Source organism: Elephas maximus, chromosome 10 (genome assembly GCF_024166365.1).
Source record: "Elephas maximus indicus isolate mEleMax1 chromosome 10, mEleMax1 primary haplotype, whole genome shotgun sequence".
NCBI lineage: Eukaryota > Metazoa > Chordata > Mammalia > Proboscidea > Elephantidae > Elephas > Elephas maximus.
Window position 1 is genome coordinate 23897728 of NC_064828.1, and position 19202 is coordinate 23916929.

At 37.6% G+C, this 19202-nt stretch overlaps 1 protein-coding gene across 3 annotated transcripts in view; it reads right to left on the reverse strand.

Annotated features, from left to right (window-relative positions):
• Nucleotides 1-19202, reverse strand: part of SLC12A6 (solute carrier family 12 member 6) — a 95334-nt gene that overhangs the window by 16982 nt on the left and 59150 nt on the right. For all 3 annotated transcript variants that reach the window (XM_049897452.1, XM_049897451.1, XM_049897450.1), the window contains 9 exons: nucleotides 10582-10676; nucleotides 9135-9266; nucleotides 7926-8072; nucleotides 6472-6526; nucleotides 5815-5945; nucleotides 4859-5100; nucleotides 1645-1859; nucleotides 510-668; nucleotides 235-333 (listed from right to left, as the gene is read on the reverse strand). In XM_049897452.1, coding sequence (XP_049753409.1) covers nucleotides 235-333; nucleotides 510-668; nucleotides 1645-1859; nucleotides 4859-5100; nucleotides 5815-5945; nucleotides 6472-6526; nucleotides 7926-8072; nucleotides 9135-9266; nucleotides 10582-10676 — 1275 coding nt within the window. The remainder of the gene's footprint in view (nucleotides 1-234; nucleotides 334-509; nucleotides 669-1644; nucleotides 1860-4858; nucleotides 5101-5814; nucleotides 5946-6471; nucleotides 6527-7925; nucleotides 8073-9134; nucleotides 9267-10581; nucleotides 10677-19202) is intronic.

Below are 19202 nucleotides of genomic sequence, written 5' to 3' on the forward strand. Positions count from 1 at the left end.
TCTGAGATAAAACGTAGACACACTCAGGACATTCCTTCTATCAGTAAAATGAGTTGCTAAATTTACTAATCTAATACATTAGCTCTTGAATTCTCTATTTTGGGAATGAGGGGGATGGATTATCTCGTCAGGTGGTAGAAAGCAGCTATCCTAACAGGATAAAAATACTGATTACCCTAGTTCTACTGGATACGCCTATGACTAAGATTCAGACTGCACTTGTAAAAAGGATACAGACAAAGGAGGTGGTCAGGATGGCGAGGATAGTGCCAATGGGAATAGACATCTGAGCATCTTTGAGATCTCCAGACCGGTTTGATCCAGCCATGATACCTTTAGAAAAGGAAATAAACAAGTTAACTCCTTGAGTTCACAGACACTTTGATATGCACACTGATACCAAAGACTAAAATCAAATCTAGGGACCCTAATGATACAATCTGTCTCCTGAGAAAAATCACTCCCTGGGTATGATAGCTCCTTAAATAAACAACAGCCCATCTGCTTACCTGTGACAGAGGGAAAGAAGATTCCCACCAGAAGCGTGAAGGAGGTGGTGATGTCAACAAGGACATACTCGTGATTTAAGCTGCCTAACACATCGGAAGATTTGGCTGAGGCCTTTTCAATGATCTCTCCCTTTGGTAGGTAATTACTCCAAAGATTCTCTGCAGTGGAATAAAAAGGGAGGGAGGAGGCAGTAATAAGCAACAGCAGTATAAAAAAAAAAAAATTTTTTTTTTTTATAGAGAAGATAATTAGGTAATTTTCTACCTAAAGAATACCCTAAATCAGAGTCCTCATTTATATAGGTTTTAAAATTATGTTTGATTCTACGTGAGCATGTATATGCACAAACATACCACACAATAAAGCACACATGAATAAAAACCTAATGCTCTTTTTCATCTGGTTTCATATATAATGTCACAAAATGCTTTGGTAAATACACATGCAATCAAGCCAGGCTGATAAATTAGTAATAAACAGACTAAAGCAGCATGCTCGAGAAAGCCCATAATTTTTTTTATTAGACATCAACGATGTTTTTAATACCTTAGTGTGAACTTGCTTACGTGCAAAGACATTTGTGGACCAAGCATTTAAGACAGAAGTCTCTTAAGAAAAAAGTTTCAGAAATTTAGGTGAGTTAGGAAAACACATGTGTGGATGTGGTGACATTAAAATAGTTCCATTCTACCTGTCACTGCAGAAAGAACTCTTCAGTTTTAGAAGATTACATAGAATATTTTATCATCTTAATCTAGGTTAAAAAGCAATTCGCTCAGGTCTGCCCTCTAAAAGACGTAAATTTTTAGCAGATAGCACTGTGCAAGGGAGTGTACAAAAAAGTATAAATTCACTGATACGAAAGCAAAATTATGTTGAAATAAGAGCTGTATTCTCAGTGTTTAAGAGGGAAGTGGCACCATGACAGGGAATCTTCATGGATAACAGAAGGGTCAAAGATGGTAAAGTCTGGTCTGTTTTTTTAATAGAACAGTTGTTGTTAGGTGCCATCAAGTCGATTCCGACTCATAGCAACCCTACGTACCACAGAACAAGACAATGTCTGGTCCTGTGCCATCCTTACAATCATTGTTATAGAGCAATTAAAAGCTCACAAATAACCCCTTAACTTACCTGTAATGATACCACTAGCCAATCCAGGAATGCCCTGAATTGAAGTGACATTATTGTGAACAAAGTATTCATCACAGGTGCCATTGAAAAACTGGCTGGAGTTACAGAAGAAGCCCCATAACTTTGATGGGACCGTCATGTTGTTCATCTCCTTGGTCTTAGAGCAAATGTCAATATGTCTTGATGAAAGGGTGCGGTTACCCAGCATACAGACCCTAAGAGAAAACAAACAGAGAGAAATAACAAGCAAGAAAAGGATGATTAAAAAAAAAAAGCATTATGAAAGAGATGAGTAAAGGAAAACAAAAATGATCGATAAGAACTCTTCCTGCCACAGGTGTGAAAGGAACTAAGATTTACTGATTGACCAACAGTGTGAATGGTAATTTATATTTTCTGCCAATTTAATCCTTACATCAACCTTATAAAACATGTATTAATATTTCTATTTTGCAGATGGAGAGACAGAATCTTAGGGTGATAAAGTAGTCTGCCCGAGGTCATTCAGGTGGTAGACAGCAGTGATAGAGCTCAAACACAAAGATTTTCTTTGTCTGTATCTATGCTGACTGATCTTCCAAAATTTCTAGGCCACTAACCAAGTGTTGGGTCTAAAAGTATCCTAGAGTCCTTTTGCTCTTCCTACAACTAAAAAAGAAATGACCCCCTTTTGCGAGGCCTAGAAAAGCCTCACATTCATAACCTTCAGTTGCCACTGAGGCAATTCCAACTCGTGTTGTCGAGTAGAACTGTGCTTCACAGAGCTTTCATGGCGGTGACCTTTGGGAAGCAGGCTGCCAGGTCTTCTTCTGAGATGCTGCTGGGTGGTTCAAACTGGCAACTTCTCGGCCAGTAGCTGAGTGCTTAACTGGCTGCACTACCCAAGGACTCCTTTACATTCATAAACTTCCGGAAATGTTATGGTAAAGGTCAAATCTTTCTGGCTACCATTGCAAGGATGATAGCTTGGCTAGAATGAAAAAGTACATCCCTCGATGGACTAAGAGAAATCTGTTTTTGAACAGTGGGAGTGAGAATATTTAAGAATAATACAAATATTAACTACTAGTTTTATTTTTTTCTTTAACCCAGAGACATAAATATGAACAAAGGAATAATACACCCATAGTTAAAATACCTCTCAGGTGGAACAAAGCAACTTTTTAAATCTACAAAATGGTAACAGTAATTATGGAAATTTTCAAACATACACTGAGTGGATAATGTTAGAATGAACCATGTACCCATTATTCGGGTTCAACCACTCTCAAAATTTTCTAGTCTTGCCTCAGGTATTCCCTAGATTTTTCTCTTATTTCACTAGAGTACTTTAAAGAAAATACCATGCATCACGTCCTTCTGCGTGCACGTGCATGCACACACACACACTCACTCACTGACAGCTCCAAGAGAGGTATCAAAGGAGAGCCTGAGGCAGAATAGAATTTCCCAAGTTGTGACATGGCCTTGGGAAATGTGGTCTTTTGTACTTTAATGACTCTTAAAAAAGATCTTTAGCTACTTTACAGCCCCCAAACAGGTAAGCAAACTAAAAATTTATGATGGAATCTCTCACTGACATCACACAGCCTGGCACAGAAGAAACACTGGACACTGGATTGGGAATCAGGAAATCACAGGGCTCATGTCACTCTGCCACTAATTAACTTTGGGGAAAACCATTTTTTAAAAATAGGTTTTTCTGTAGTCTGGTTAAATCAACATATGATTAATGAATTTGATCCCTGAATGATCTAGATGACTTTTCAAAACCAATCTCTGTTCCAAGATTACAAACATCAGTCCCTACACCACTAGGCAGAGGGGAAACAGGTGACCATGTGAGTTACAGATCCGCACAAATTCATTACTACTTCAAAAAATACACTTTAAGATACATTTACTACTTATATATTATTTATAGAGAAAGGCACATACAAATGATATGACATCTATATCCCTTTATTTTTTTCACTATAATTCCATTATGGTACTAATGAACCAAAAAAAAAAAAAAAAACCCATTGCTGTCAACGGTACTAATAGCAGAATAAAAATTTTAATCACAAATATTTCGGTAGTAGTTTAGGGTTCTTTTGATTCTCCTGATTTTTCATTAATAAAAGGAATCCAACATTATAAAGAGTAGCTACTGAGGCTGTTTATGTACAACCAAACTTCACGGGGTCCAGTTACTTGGTTTGGAGGTTTTGAGTCATGGTTTCACGGGACAACCCAGTTAAATGGCCTAATAAGGTGTTTAGTGCTTCTGTTCTACCTCCCAGTTCATTAAGTACTGCCTGGGCTTGCAAGCAGCCAACCAAGGCATGACAATTGGTCTCTATGTGCCTGGAGCAACAGAAGAAGGAGAGTGTGGAGTAGGAGGAGGAAATCAAAAGTGTGGGTAACTGCCTCCAGGAACAACTGCCTCTTTTGCCTCGAGACCAGAAGAACTGGATGCTGCCTGGCTACCATTACCAAACATTTTGATCAAAGATTCTACAGAAGGATCCTGATAAAAGGGGGAAGGTGCCTGAGATAATCTTTAAAACTTAAATATCCCCTGAAGTCTTCTTAAAACCAAACAATAGTCAAGCTTAACTGAAGAATGTCTGCCTTGAACATTGCTCTTTTAAGATCTATCTATATGGGATCAAACTGACAACAGCAACTCAAAAGATTAGATAGGAAACTCGGGGCAGTGAGTTTATGTTAATGGAGAAGGAACAACTCAGAAAAGGAGGGTGAGAATGGCTGTACAACTCAAAGAATGTAATCAATGACACTGAATTGTACACGTGGAAATTGTTGAACTGGTATATGTTCTGCTGTGTATATCTTCAACAACAACAAAAATAAATTAAAAAAAAGGCATCCAACATTGATCTACTTTATAAAAGTTGTCGGCAATAACTATGCTGTTTGTAAAGCCCTTTGTGAATAGTTCAAATATGAACAATCATAATCAGATGGGAGAAAAAACAAACCAACCAAAATATGTATATACAAAAAATGGTTAAAGCTGCTAGTTCTAGGCTTGGGACATAAGGAAAAGGATTGATATGATACTGTTTTGCTAGTAGGCTTCCTGCCTAATTGCTGACTGGGCTTATACAAGAGAGAAATCTAGATAGACTGTAAAATTCTGACTTGACATTCTCAGACCACCAGATATTGTCAATGACTACCCAATAATGATGGCTATCAAACGTACGGGAAGTGCGGAGGGGCAAAAGAAGACTTGATGGCTCCAGCATAGATGGCCAAGATGGATACAATGACACAGGCCAGGAAAAGTGAGGCAAACTTGTTCACGTAGCGTACGCCGATGAACACCACCAATGCCATAAGTACCAGGAAGGCTGTGCCATAGACACGCATGTTGTTTAGCATAGCGGCTGACTCCTTGAGTGCATCGTCACTGCGAAAGATGGCAGCCCGGGGGACAATATACATCTGTTAGGTAAAATAAATAGAAAATGAGGTCATTTCAAAGTAATTAGGTAACAGGGTTAATGTAATTTTCATATGTTTTCACAAAGGAAAGCAAAAGCGGAGAGAGAAATGACTGCAGACCTTCTTAACCCAATTTCTACATGGGAAGATCTGGAATGCCTTCAGAAATGTGATAAAGGGTTTCTTTTTCTTTTACCTCCACACTGTTATGAATACCAACATTTCCAAATAGAAAAAAAAAAAGGAACACATGAATAATTCTATTCCAAGGGTTATATAAAAAACTGTAATGATTATCTTGAGCTCCATTCTTCTGCTATCATTACTTGAAATAGTAAAAAATACATTCCAGTGAATAAATAAACAAGAAAATATTTCATTTCACTGGAAAAAGACTACAAAAGGAAACAAACACCACTTTATTTTATTTTTTTGCCATTGGTGGAAGTCTTTCTTCTGAGCCTTTAACTTTTGGTTGGAGTGCTAGGGTGGTGATTAGGCAGAGTGGGAGGGGTAGGCAAGCAACGTATACCCTCAAACTTTGTGCCTCATATTCACAATACCGTCCACAGGAGATCAGTAAGAGTTTAGCAGTCAATCATCCAACTGATTCCTACAGCTTACTTTAGAAGCCTTGATATCAAAGAAGAAATTAAACTCAAATCTCTACCTCTTCTACATTCATACCTAGATCACAATTAAGTCACTACTTACCAGAAAAATTTCAATGGCGCCAAGGATATACATGGCTGCTGCAAATGTGGTGCCAAGGTAAAAGCAGAGACCAACGGCCCCACCAAACTCTGGGCCCAGTGCCCGAGAAATCATAAAGTATGAGCCCCCAGCTAAAAGACAAAACAGGCAGGTGAATGGGATAAAAAGAGCACATAAGTAAGAAGAAGGTAAATAAGTCATAAATAAGAATAAACTTATGCATGATGGATAGATACGTTTTCGGTTTTTGAAAATACTCAAAATAATTTTAAAAAAGTAAATTTGCTAGTGGGAAGTAAAGAAGAAGCCTTTTTTTGTATGATATACTGCAAAGATAATGCTCCACAACTTGCCAGTACTACTTAGAAAAATACAAGAAAATTTACTATAGGCATGAGAGCCCAATAAAATTATGCCAATAAAAATCTAAGAACGTGACTTGAAATTAAACCATTCTAGCTTAGAAAATGAGAGATTTTAAAGAAGGAATCCTAAAGTTAAACAGTATTAGTGTCTCTGACCTACGGACCATTACTCTGTTGTGGCCCAGAAGAATAGAATAGCATCCTATTCCTTGGAAGTTTACATCCCTGGGTTTATAGCATAAACATATAGTAATCATTGATGATTCCTGACATTCAACCTTGGCCTACTGACCTGGTACCACTCCATTGGTAGCAATGGCACTCATGGAGATAGCAGTCAATATTGTCTGTAGAGAAAGGGAAAGGCGAAGATTGTTACCGTGAAAAGATGACATTTCTATACTACTTTTTGATCTGTGGCTCTCAGAGCACTTATCAAATATTTAACTCTACCTACTTTTATAAAGAAGTTGCCTGTCTACCTAACAGTACAGAAATGAGATGATGTGATCCACCTCACTGCACTAGTCACATTACCATCATTTGGTGTATTTTGTTCAAATGCCCCTACAACTTAATCAGTAGGTTAAGTACTCTAAGAACCACTGATCTCACCCTGGATCTCCTAGTTAAACAGGAGATAAAGCATAACATGTTCAAAGGGATTAACTAGGGAAACGACTTGGAAAATGGACTGGAATCTAACTAAAGACTAGCCAGAATACCAAGAATAATATTCAGTAAGAAAAGGAACCACTAAAGGCTTCTGAGTACGTAAGAACTGTATTTTAGAAATAGTACCTGGTAGCACATCACAGATAAGGAATAGCTGGAGGCAGAGTGACTGGTTAGTAGGCTACTATAGCAGGTCAGTGAGAGGTAAGAATTACAGTGATGGTAGTGGGAATAAAAAGGAAAGGTTGAATCTAAGGGATTTCAGAGGGACACTTGATTGACCTTGGTGGTTGATTAAATGTGAGAGGCAACAGAGGAGCCAAATATGGCCTTGAGGTTTCAAGCCTGAGAAACTGAAAAAATGGTGTTACCATTAACTTTAAGGTATTAACGATATGGGCTGTGTCTGCTTACTCTACACTGTATAGTACTCGGCTAAGCACAATGCACAGAGAGGCTATAATGGTGCTATTAATAAAAGAGGTCAGTAGACAGCAGGAATGTATAGTAATAATATGGATAGATGTGCCTAGGATGTATGGCTAGAAGGAGTTCAAATTAAAGTAAGATCAGTATGTTCTCAGAATAATGGAGACCTGGGAAGAACACCTGAATTTCTAGAAAGGGATAACAGAAGAGACTTCAGAACAAAACAAAATACTCCTCAACCCTAAGAAACTCTTAGATAGTTCTGTTTCTCAATGCTACTCTGGAGCAGTGCATCACATTTTCTGCCTCACTTCCTGTCACAACTTTGGTGCTACCAAAGCTCAAATGGCTTGGACTCTAAATTCTTCCAAGAGGCTATATTTCCTCCTTCATGTAGAAGTCTTCCTTTGCAATTTCTAGCACATCATATCACAAACACCAAGCAATGAATAACAGACACGATATAACTGAAAATCCTTTAGGTTTTGACACCAGAAAGATCTCTCCTGTTGAGATCATAGATCTTTCCCTGGTATCCTTTGTTTGATTCCCAAAGAGGTCAAGCTCTAGTTGCAGGGTATGCATATACTCTTGAGAGTTCCCAATATTCTAGATGACTCCAGGAGCCAATGCAGGACTTACACAGCAGCAGCAGATAAGAACAATTGCAAAGGCCTGAAGAACTCCTGCTGTGCCCACCACCCAGGTAAGGCGTAGAAACAGGATCACTCCAAAAATATTTTGTAGACATGGGAGGTAGACACCCATGAAGGTACCCATTTGGGGGGTCTGGAAAGAAAGATGTTTACAGGAGAAAAATTACATAGTCATCTAGAAGAGATGCTTTTTTTCTCTTTAACTATGTAAAAACTTACCCCCTAAGTACATATTAACCTCAAAGCAGAGATAAAGTTTAAGCAAAATCTTAAAAGAAGTACAAATAAAATCTCCGTTTTATAAATTACTACCACCATAAAAAAAAAAAAAACTTTTTTTTTTTTTTTTTTTACCTTTTAATATTCCTAGAGCTATACGTTTTTACTTTATATAGGGTCTTATACATTTTTATTTATACACAGGCATTTAGCCACAAATGGGCCTTCAACAATCTTAACATTTTCTATTCTTCAAAACTGTTAGCTTTCTTTTCAAATAAATAACTCATTTAAAAATAGAATAAGGACTTAATGGAATCTTTCAGAATCTGGCATAAATTCTTAACTGGTAAAATGAAGGTCTGAGGGTTGTTTTATCACTTTTCAAAGAGTTGAACAACCAGAAAGCTAAACTGTATATTGTTCCATATTTTCATTTTGAGAAAAACTGATATTTGGTCTTTAAAAAACCCATAAACTCCGCAACAGACAGACGGAATCTTCTAGTGAGGCAAATGGATGTGGACTCTTGAAGTGCTAGTCTCTCTCCCTGGAATGCTCTTCTCTCAGCTATTACATGGCTCACTCCCCCACATTATTTACTTCTCTGCTCAAATATCACCTTGTTAGAGGGCCTTCCCTGGTCAACCAATCTAAAACAGCAATCCCACTCCCTGGTCCCTTGATGGCCAGTCTCAGTCTTTTACCCCACTTTCTTTTTGTTTAAGCATTGATCAACACTTAATATGTTATATATTTTGCTTCAGGACTGTCTCCTCACACTAGAAGTTAGACTGTATGACAGGCAGGACTCTGCATGTTCTGTTTATGGTATGACCCCAGTGCCTGGAACAGTGCCTGGCACATATCAAGCATTCAATAAATAATTACTAAACATAGAGTGATGCCCTGGATATCTCTTCATTTCTTATATACAAGGCTCTCTTTATTTATCCTTGTTATCCTGAGGCATCACCTTGGTAGGCTTCTTTTTCCCTTCGGTAATGTTCTCTGCCTCTTCATGTTCCTTTGCTCCCTGTGTCAGATTTGTGTAATTGGCCATGCGGCTGAGAAGAGAAGACACCTTTGGCCTGGTGTCCATTTCTTCCTATAAAGCCAGAAATACAGAAGAAATGAATGAAGAACACTGAAAATAAGCATCGAAATAACCTCTCTACCAAAAAACTGCAAGAGAAAATACTACACAGCTAAAATGTTTTAAAAAAAGTTACTGATGAGACTTTATTCTTCCCCGAAACTAAACGTCACATTCAATGAGTGCAGCGTGAATCTTTGTAAAATTCTTTAGTGAAAAGTTTCAATGTTCTTTCTAATAGCTATGTAACTTACCTACAGTAAAAACAAAATCATATTACAAAACCCATTGCTGTTGAGCTGAATCTGACTCACAGCGACCTTGTAGGACAGGGTGGCAGAACTGCCCAGAAGGTTTCCAAGGCTGTAAATCTTTACGGAAGCAGACTGCCACATCCTTCCCTAGCGTAGCAGCTGGTGGGTTTGAACCACCTACCTTTCAGTTAGCAGTCAAGCGCTTAACCACTGCACCACCAGGACTCCTAAAATCGTATTAAACCAAAACCGAACCTCTTGCCATCAAGTTGATTCCAACTCATACTGACCCCTACAAAAGGCTGTAACCTAGTAAAGAACATTGATAATGTGATCCTTAACCATAACCAGTGAACCCAGTGCCCTCGAGTCATCGTGCTCCCTTTTTTCAGGCCACTAACATTCCGCTTACTCTTATGGCTATTTTTATCACCAAGTATGGCCAGGTCTAGGAAAAACTTCTGTGACTGAACTAAATACTCACGCCAGAACTTTTCTTGAGAGAAAATATCATTTAAAAAATAGGTGCACCAAGAGAAGAGCATTTACGTCATTTTCCAAAGCCAGCCAAAGGTAGTACTGGAACAAACCAGGCTCCTTTCAATAATTTAGCCATAGACTCCATCAGAGTCCATGTCGTTTTAGTCAGATAAGACATACAGGTCCTCTTAATCTAGCAGTCTGCTTCCTACAGTGATTTCTGTCTAATATTTTAACTTAAATGACAGTCTTCCTAACCACAGGGTTTAGAAATACACTGCTTTATACTTAGAAGAAAGATAACTTGGATGAAGATATTTAATTCCTAGCTGAATTAGACTGCAAGGTGTTCCATTTACCTGAGATGCAAGCATTCCTCCTCCTTACTTCATAAAAGTTTGATATATTGGCTACTCATTATAGTTAGCTTATACAGATAAAATTAACTACAATGGAAGTTATAATAATCATATTTTAACAATTAGTTATTAAATTATCCAGCTTGTACTGTTTTAAAATGAATGGAATGGGAAATGGCTATCCTGACATCTCTGTTTCTGAAATACCTATCCCTAGTTTTCTCTAAATATTACCTCAAATAGTGCCAAGTTTTTATCGAAATATTCATCGCCTTCTTCATAATTGGAATTATTGAGATAAGCATTTCGAGCTTTTTTACGTCCATCATCTAGAAAAAGAATTAAACAAAGTTAGTTTCTTATTGGTATTGAAGAAACATCAGCACCAGATAACTGCATGTTGCCTGTTGGATAGAAGAACTCATTGTCATATCACACAGTGGTGGAACTCAATTAGCATTTCTTGAAGAATGTGGCTCTCTCTCCAGCAGGTGTAAAAACAAACCTATAAGAATCAAACATGGGTCATTCCTTTTCTTAACAATACAAAGACTTTTGGAGACACTATTCTTTTGGGATTCCAGCCCATAGAGCTCTTATTTTTAAAGTCACTCAAATCTAAAAAAACCCAGTGCCATCGACTCAAATCTAGGATGGAAAAAACAAAACAAAAACAAAACACAGAGTATTTATTGAGTACCTACTCAGTGAACAAATACGCTGTGCTACCTTACATACTGTCGTCGTTGATACTGGCAGTAAAAAACCCTCTCCCTCCAGAGCTGCCCACCCTTCACAAATAATATCAAGTCATTAAACTGAGCTCCATTTTTGTATAAACCTTATTACATTTTAAAAAATTTATTTGAAAAGTGGTACCCCAATTCACAATTTGGTGAACTAGCTATGAAGAAAGAAAGAAAGAAAAAAAAAAAAAAAAGGACTGGGTTCCCTAAAACAACAGTTTTTGTCTTGTTCGGGCACTTCCTTAACTTTGGTTCTTTATCATGTGAAGTTATATAATTACAATTATCTGGAATCAGAGAATAACGCAGTGAGAAAAAAATATGTAAATGCCATTAAGAACCAAGATTTTCAATACTGAGAAAATAGATGCCAATATTAAAAAAACAACAATGAAGTTAATTTAAAACTCTACCTTATATGTGTAAGATGAGCTTAGGAAGTCTTGTCGTGCCAGGAAGTAAACAAACTATCAAAATTACTGGGTCATGTCAAAAAACATAAGAGCTAAGCGAAGAGGTTCTCACTGGCTAAAGATGGGATAATACCAGCATTAAAAAAAATAATGCAATGGATTGAAAGGCAAATTCATGAAATATCCATAATGATATTTTAAAAATTAGTGACTTAATTTTGCAGGTTGCTAAGACAGCAACATATAACTCTGAAATACAATAAATGGAAAAGAACCAAGCAATTATCATGCCTTTCCTATATAAACTGTATTTCAGAGTAGCCAAATAATTGACAAAGTTCTTCACTATAGAAGCATTCTAACTAAAATGCAGATGGAATAATAGCATTAGGAAATAAAATCACCATTTTGCAATTCCTTTTTTTTTAATGACAAGGAGCCCTGATGGTACAATAGTTAAGCTCTAGGCTGCTAACTGAAACCGCAGTGGTTCGAACCCACCAGCTGCTCCACAGGAGAAAAGACCTGGTAATCTGCTCCTGTAAAGATCACAGCCTAGGCAACCCTATGGGGCAGTTCTAGTCTGTCCTATAGGGTCGCTAGGAGTTGGAACCGACTTGTCGACACATAACAACAACGATGAAATAATGGTTCCATGTTATGATCGTCAATCCTTGCTAAAACTATTAGGTTAAAGGCTGAAGCAAAACTTATAAAGGATGGATCAGGCTGATTTAGAACCCACTGACAACCTTATTATTACTAGAAGTGGCATAACATAATCTCCTTACGTGATACAACGAAAAGTACACTGTGCCACCTATGATGTATACTTTCCAAAAGAACTGACACTGAATCTAATCGAGCCTCTAAATTGAACTCTGAGTTCACAAAAAACACAGAGCAGGAACACGTAAAACATTATCACAAGGATGTAATCATCAAATTCAGATTGTGGAAAATTCTATGTGATAAATAACTAAAAAAATGGCATAAACTCTTTTAGAGTTGAGAGGAACCCTGGTGGCGCAGTGGTTAAAGTGCTTGGCTGCTAACTGAAAGGTCGGCAGTTCAAATCCACCAGCCAGCTGCTCCACGGGAGAAAGATGTGGCATTCTGCAGAGCTGAACTCCTACAGATTAAAAGATCTTTAAGAGATGAATCAATCAATTGCACGGTGTGAGCCTCTTTGGGATATTGAGTCAAACAAATGTAAAAAGGATATTTTTGAAACCATCAGGGAGATCTGAATATGGACCAGTTATTTTTTTTAAATGTAAGTAAAATCATGAGGTACCTGAAATTTTCTTTAAGATACTCTCCAGGAAAGAAAAGGTGGAGGGCTTGAAAAGAAATCAGCAACATAGTTGAAGCTGGGTGATGGCTTCACAATGCTATTGTAGCTACTTTAGTATACCTTTTAAATTTTCCATAGTAAAAAGTTAAAAAAGTAAAAACAATTTTCCTCCCATTCTGTAATGGTTCCAGAAAATTGTAAAGAAAATGACAGCTCAAAATTGTTAGCACTTCTGAGTAATTCATTCATTCAATTAATTCAACAAATAATTATTAAGTTCCTATCATGTGCCGGTTCCTGGGACTATAGCAGTGGATAAGGCAGTTAAAGACCCTGCTTTCATTGTGCTTGCAATAAAGTCACAGGAGACAAAAACTACATAAACAAAAAACAACATGTCAGTTCAAGCAGCAGCAAGTTCAACGAAGGCAATGAAACAGGAATGGAGACAGACTGTGACTGGCGAGGGGAAGGACAATTTCAGACAGTGTGCTAGTAAATTAGTAAATCGACTCTCTGAAATTAAAAAAAAAAGTCCTTATTTGTAGTCTTTGCCGATTCTGTGGTGTGAATACTCACATTGTGGCCAATTTCAAACTACTAGTATGAAATCACTGACCATGATATTGGGAAGAGATGCACACAATTAGTTCCTGTGAGTTGGCTCCAGAACACCCCTAGCACAGGATGGTCAGGAAAGGCCTGCATTTCATGCACCAAAAAAAAAAAAAAAAAAAAATCCCCTGCAGTTGAGTCGCTTGCGACTAATAGCGACCCTATAGGGCAGAGCAGAACTGCCCCATTGGATTTCCAAGGCATGCTGACTTGTTGGTTAGCAACCATAGCTCTTAACCACTATGCTACCACGGTTTCCATTTCAGGCACAGGGAATAGCAATTTTAAAAGATCCTGAAGCAGGAACTGACTTAGTGGATTCACAACACAGAAAGGCTAACATGGCTGAAACAGAGTGAGGAAAGAAGAGGGGTTAGAAAGGTAGTAAGGAGACAGAATATGTAGTTAGCAAAGTGATAGCTCTTCCAAATCCATTTATTGAATAGTGCCTCTGTTTCCCACTGACCTACTCCAGATAAATTAGCATGATCACAACTCAGGATGGTAGAAATGGGTTCAAATATATCAATAATACCAATAATTACAATAAATACAAGTAGGCTAAATTCACAGGTAAAAACATAAACGCTGACAGATTGGATTAAACCCCCCAAAATTCAGAAATACACCGTTTACAAGAGACACACATTATAAGGATACGTGAAAGCTGAAAGTAAAGAGACGTATTATTAGGTAAATATTAATTAAAAGAAAGCTGATATAATTAGTATTATATAAATTTGCTTTTAAGAGAAGAACTTTTTAATGAGAAGGTAACCACAGAACAAAAGTTTCCAGAAGAACTAGATGGTGCTCGGCTACCACTAGTGAGCGTTCTGATCAGGATCACAACAGACGGACCCTGATAGAAAGGGAACAACTATGTGGAAAAGAACTTCAAATTCTCAAGGACTCCAGACTTGCTGAACTCACTGAGACCGGAGGAATCCCCGAGACTAAAACTAAAACCTTAAACAAACTATTTCCTGAAGTTATCTTTTAACTAAACAGCACGGTAGCTCAAAAACTAAAGAATGGTACCCGTGGCTACTGTGCTCTTTAAAAAATTATCCATATGAGACCAAATAGTTGACAGTTACTCTAAAGCATGGATGAAAAGATTGGGAGTGCAGTGAGACTAAATTAAGGGAAATGAAATAACTGGAATGGAAATAAGGAGAATGTGGATGCAATATGCAGAATGTAACCAATGTCACTGAATAGTATGTGTACAAACTGTTGAATGAGAACCTGTTTTGCTGTGTATACTTTTACCAAAAACACAATATTATTTAAAAAAACACATAAAAAAGGCTTAATTCATCAAGAAGGCATAACAAATTACCCTAAACTTAGTGGTTTAGACAACATGCATTTATTATCTCACAGTTTCTGCAAACTGGGAATATGGGCATGGCTTAGCTAGGTCCTCTGCTTCATGGTGTCTCATAAGGCTCCAATCAAGGTGTCAGTGAGGACTGTGGGGTCCACTTCCAGGCTCACTCATACGGTTGTTTGTAGGATTCAGATCCCTGCAGGCTACTAGCCAAGGGGTTCTCTCAGTTCCTTGCCGTGTGAACCTCTCCATAGGGCAATTTAAAATATGGTAGCTGGCTTTCCTCAAAGTGAGTCATCAAGAGACAGAGGGAAAGGCAAGACAGATGTCACAGTCTTTTTCTAATCTCATCTTGAAACTAACATCCCATCACTTGTGCCATATTGTATTCATTACAGGAGTCATAAAGTCCAATGCACACTCAAGGGGAAGGCATTACACAAGGGCGTGAATAGCAGGAAAAAGGGATCACTGGGAACCAATCATAGAGGCTACCTACACCATCCTTCCATACATGTATCCACCCATCCAAGACTCAAAATATTTGAGGCAAAATGGATAGAACTATGGGGAAAAACATATAGGCCTAGCAGCACAGAGGAGATTTTTAACATACTTCTCTCAATTACTGATAGATGAAGCAGAAAAAATAAAATAAACAAGGGTAAGGAGATCTAAATAGCACAGTTAATAAGCTTGATCTAATGGACAGAGTTCTGCACTCAAGATTAGAGAATACAGATTAAAATTAAACATAAATGGAAAATTTATAAAAACTTCTGTATTAGATCTTAAAGATTCAACAAATTTCAAAGAACAGGTATCATATAGCTATGATCTTGGTAACAGGGTTATAGGTAATTTGTTTTCTTTGTGACGGTAGTGGGGGGCAGTGGTGGTTCCACGGGGGGAGACCTGGGTTCAATTTCCAGCCAATGCACCTCAAGCACAGCCACCATTTGCCTGTCAGTGGAGGCTTGCGTGCTGCTATGATGTTGAACAGGTTTCGGCGAAGCTTCCAAACTAAGACAGACTAGGAAGAAAGGCCTGGAGATCTCCTTCCAAAAATCAGGCAATGAAAACCCTATGGACTGTAACAGTCCAATTCTATTGTGCACAGTGATGCCATGAGTCGAGGGCTGATTTGACGGCAGCTAACAACAAAAAAACATTTTTCTTCATTGTGCTTATCTTTGTTTTCCAAACTACTGAAAATCAAAGTTACTTTTATAATGAAAACCAAAAATTATTTGTAAGAGGGAAACTGTCCTCTCACTTCTGAGGTCTGAGCCTTAATGTTAAATCTTTAACATTAAACTTCTGAATTATAGTTCAACCTATACTGTCCTATGTTCCCTGTACCACCTTTAATACTCCCAAAGAAACAAGGCCCTAAAGCCCCCACTCTATGCTAAACTCTCTAAAAGGTTCTCAAATATATGTAAGACTTAAAATGAATTCCTTGAAGTATATCCGAAAACCCAAACCAAAAACCAAGCCCGTTGTCGTCCATTCCAACTCATAGCGACCCTATAGGACAGAGTAGAGCTGCCCCATAGGGTTTCCAAGGAATGGCTGGTGGATTCGAACCGTGGCCTTTTGGTTAGCAGCTGAACGCTAAACCACCGTGCCACCATGGCTCCAAATATATCCTAGTATATGATTAATTACTATGCATTTTACTATTTGTAAATGCTATATTTGCAGGGCCCACAAGGGCCAATTCTCTTTCCTAAAGTTGAGACTCCTATGACCTATGAACCCAAAGCCAAAAAAAACACATCGACTCGAAGGCAGTGGGTGGGTTAGTATGAACCCAAAGCTTCAAAAATTCATTGTATGAGTCTCTAGTAACCAAGGTCAAATGCAACTACCTGAATGCTTGGTTTGATGAAATTTTGCCAAGTTCTCTTCAATTCACATTGATACACTCTTAGGTCAAGGTTTTCCAGGCAAGAAATGAAGCATTTATGTTGAAAGGCATGGATTAATTCTCAGTCTGAAGATCTTGGTGGGAAACCGCACTGCTTTGGAATATAGCCTTCAGAAACTGAGTCACTACTGTGACCTTAGGAAATTGGTGATGAATAGGAACTTCCAGAGCTCATGACTAGCAAATAACCTTTACTCTGCAGGAACTAGGATCCAAATTCACATCCTAGGGCTTTATTAGGCTTAGCCAGAATCCTAAGAGGATTCCTTTGTAGGATACCTACTGAGACTGTCCTCAAGCATGCTTTGAATTAAACAGCCCAACAGATCACCATTATGTTTCTTTTTTCTCATTTTACTATCCAAATACTACTGATATTACTGGGAAACTTACTGCTGTCTCATTGCACAATTCAAATGAAAACAGGAAGTGATATTAGTTCTATTAAAGATTTCAGATTTCTGTTTTTACAGTATGCATATTTTATAATCAGAAAAAAAGGTACACCAGATGTCTTGTACTTTATAAAAGCTTTCCTGTCGTGGTTCTATTATTTCTACAATGTTGCTTTGTTAATTTACCACTTACTCTGTAGTGCGAACCTAAGAAATTACTCTGCTAGTCTCCTGATCTTGTCAATGGCCTTTGCTGGTCTGAGCTAGGCGGAGGGAAAGCAGTAAATGTACTTACTTCCCCTTGGCATAGGTTTGGGCTTGAACTGTGTTGTGTGACTATGTGAACCTGAAAGGCTGTTCGTGTTTCTGATTTTACAGTTTGTTTGAATCAGGAGCCAAATAAGAGGTACATGTTGTAACTGGCTGCTGTCTCTCTGAAGTCTGTAGTTTTCTCTTTTTTTTTTTCCTTGCAATTTATCTGTTGATGAAATCATGTCATTTGTCCTGTAGTCTATGGTCTGGATTTTGATGCCAGCATAGGTACCGATCAATGTGGTGTCATTTAACATGCTCCTCTGATTTCTGTATTTCTTATAAATTAGTAGTTGGATCTAGAGGCTTAATCACATTTAGGTTTTTTTTTGGGGGGGGCGGCAAACTACTTCATACTGTTATTGTGGTCTTTCAGGAGGCACTTGTCACCTGGTTGTCTTTCTTTTTTGAGATGTTAGTCACTGTTGATGATTAATGCCTAGATCCATTAATTCACGGGGGTTACAAAATGGTGATGTTCTCATCCTACTTTCTTCGTTTATGTATTAGCTGAAATACTTCTATAAAGAGAAAGCCCTCTAGTCTATTTGGTTACCCAGTGATACAGTTAAAAGGCAAGACAAATGCTTCATTCTTTCCTTTTACTGACCAATTCTTAGAATAATAAATTGGTTCCATGGCAACAGGTTTGGTTTTTTGGTTTTAGGATTCTCCAATGGTGACCAATTAGTTCTTTTTAAGTATCATTATGAACACATGAATGTAAGGTAAATATTGGATATGTTTCAAATTAAATGCTTTTTCTGTATCTACTAAGATGATCATATGTTTCTCCATTAATCTGTTAATTTAGTGAATTACCTAAATTGATTTTTAATGTTAAACCAACCACATATTTCTAGCAAAAGCCCAACTTATCACAGGAGTAATTTTTGATATATTGCTTGATTCAGATTGTAAATATTTTGATTAGGATTTTTATAGCTGTCTTCATAAATACAATTTGCCTATACTTTTGTGCTCTCATACTATCATCGCTAGGTTTTGGTATCAAGCGTATGGAAGCCTCAAACTGAGCTGGGCAGTGTTTACTTCTTCTTCCATTTCTTGAGGCTGTAGTAGACTGGAGTTATTTTTCCCTGAATGTTTGGTAAAACTTGACTGTAAAAATTCCAGGGGCCCATGGCTTGCTAGTTTACTTTCTAAAATTTTTATAACTTATATACATAAAGCTTATAAATCATAAATGTGCAGGTTGATTCATTATCACAACAGTAGTCTCAGCCTCTCATCTTTTATACATTTCCTCAGCCTGACCGTGAGGTTTACAAGAGATCTGATGAGTCAGCGAGAATAGTAGATACATTAACGTAACTGCACCCTGTTGACAGGAAAAACATTTAGAAGATCTGAAAAGATGCTATTATAAATCCATTTCAGCAGGCAAAGCAACTGAACCAGTTTAACTACTGTGCTACCAGGGCTCCTGTGTTTCATCTACCAGGAAAAATTATCCTAAAGGTTTTCACAGGTAGCTGGAAGATTTTAATTCAAGCTACCAAAGCCTTTTCAGAGGAACTATAAAATAGTTTAAAAATGTAACAAAAATCATCTTTCACTTTGCTACAAACTCAAAGTATATTTAATAAAGCAGCCTTTTAAGGATTTTGAGACTGTAGTAAAACAACAATCTTAGAATAGGAGACAAAACTGTTAGTTCTTCAGGGCATGATGAGCAAAGAGGAGTATATAATCTGACCTAACAAGCCTAGGACAGCAATGAATGGATTTACCTGAGGATCTGGACAGAAGACTATGGATAAATTACCAGTTCTGTTAAAAGTCAA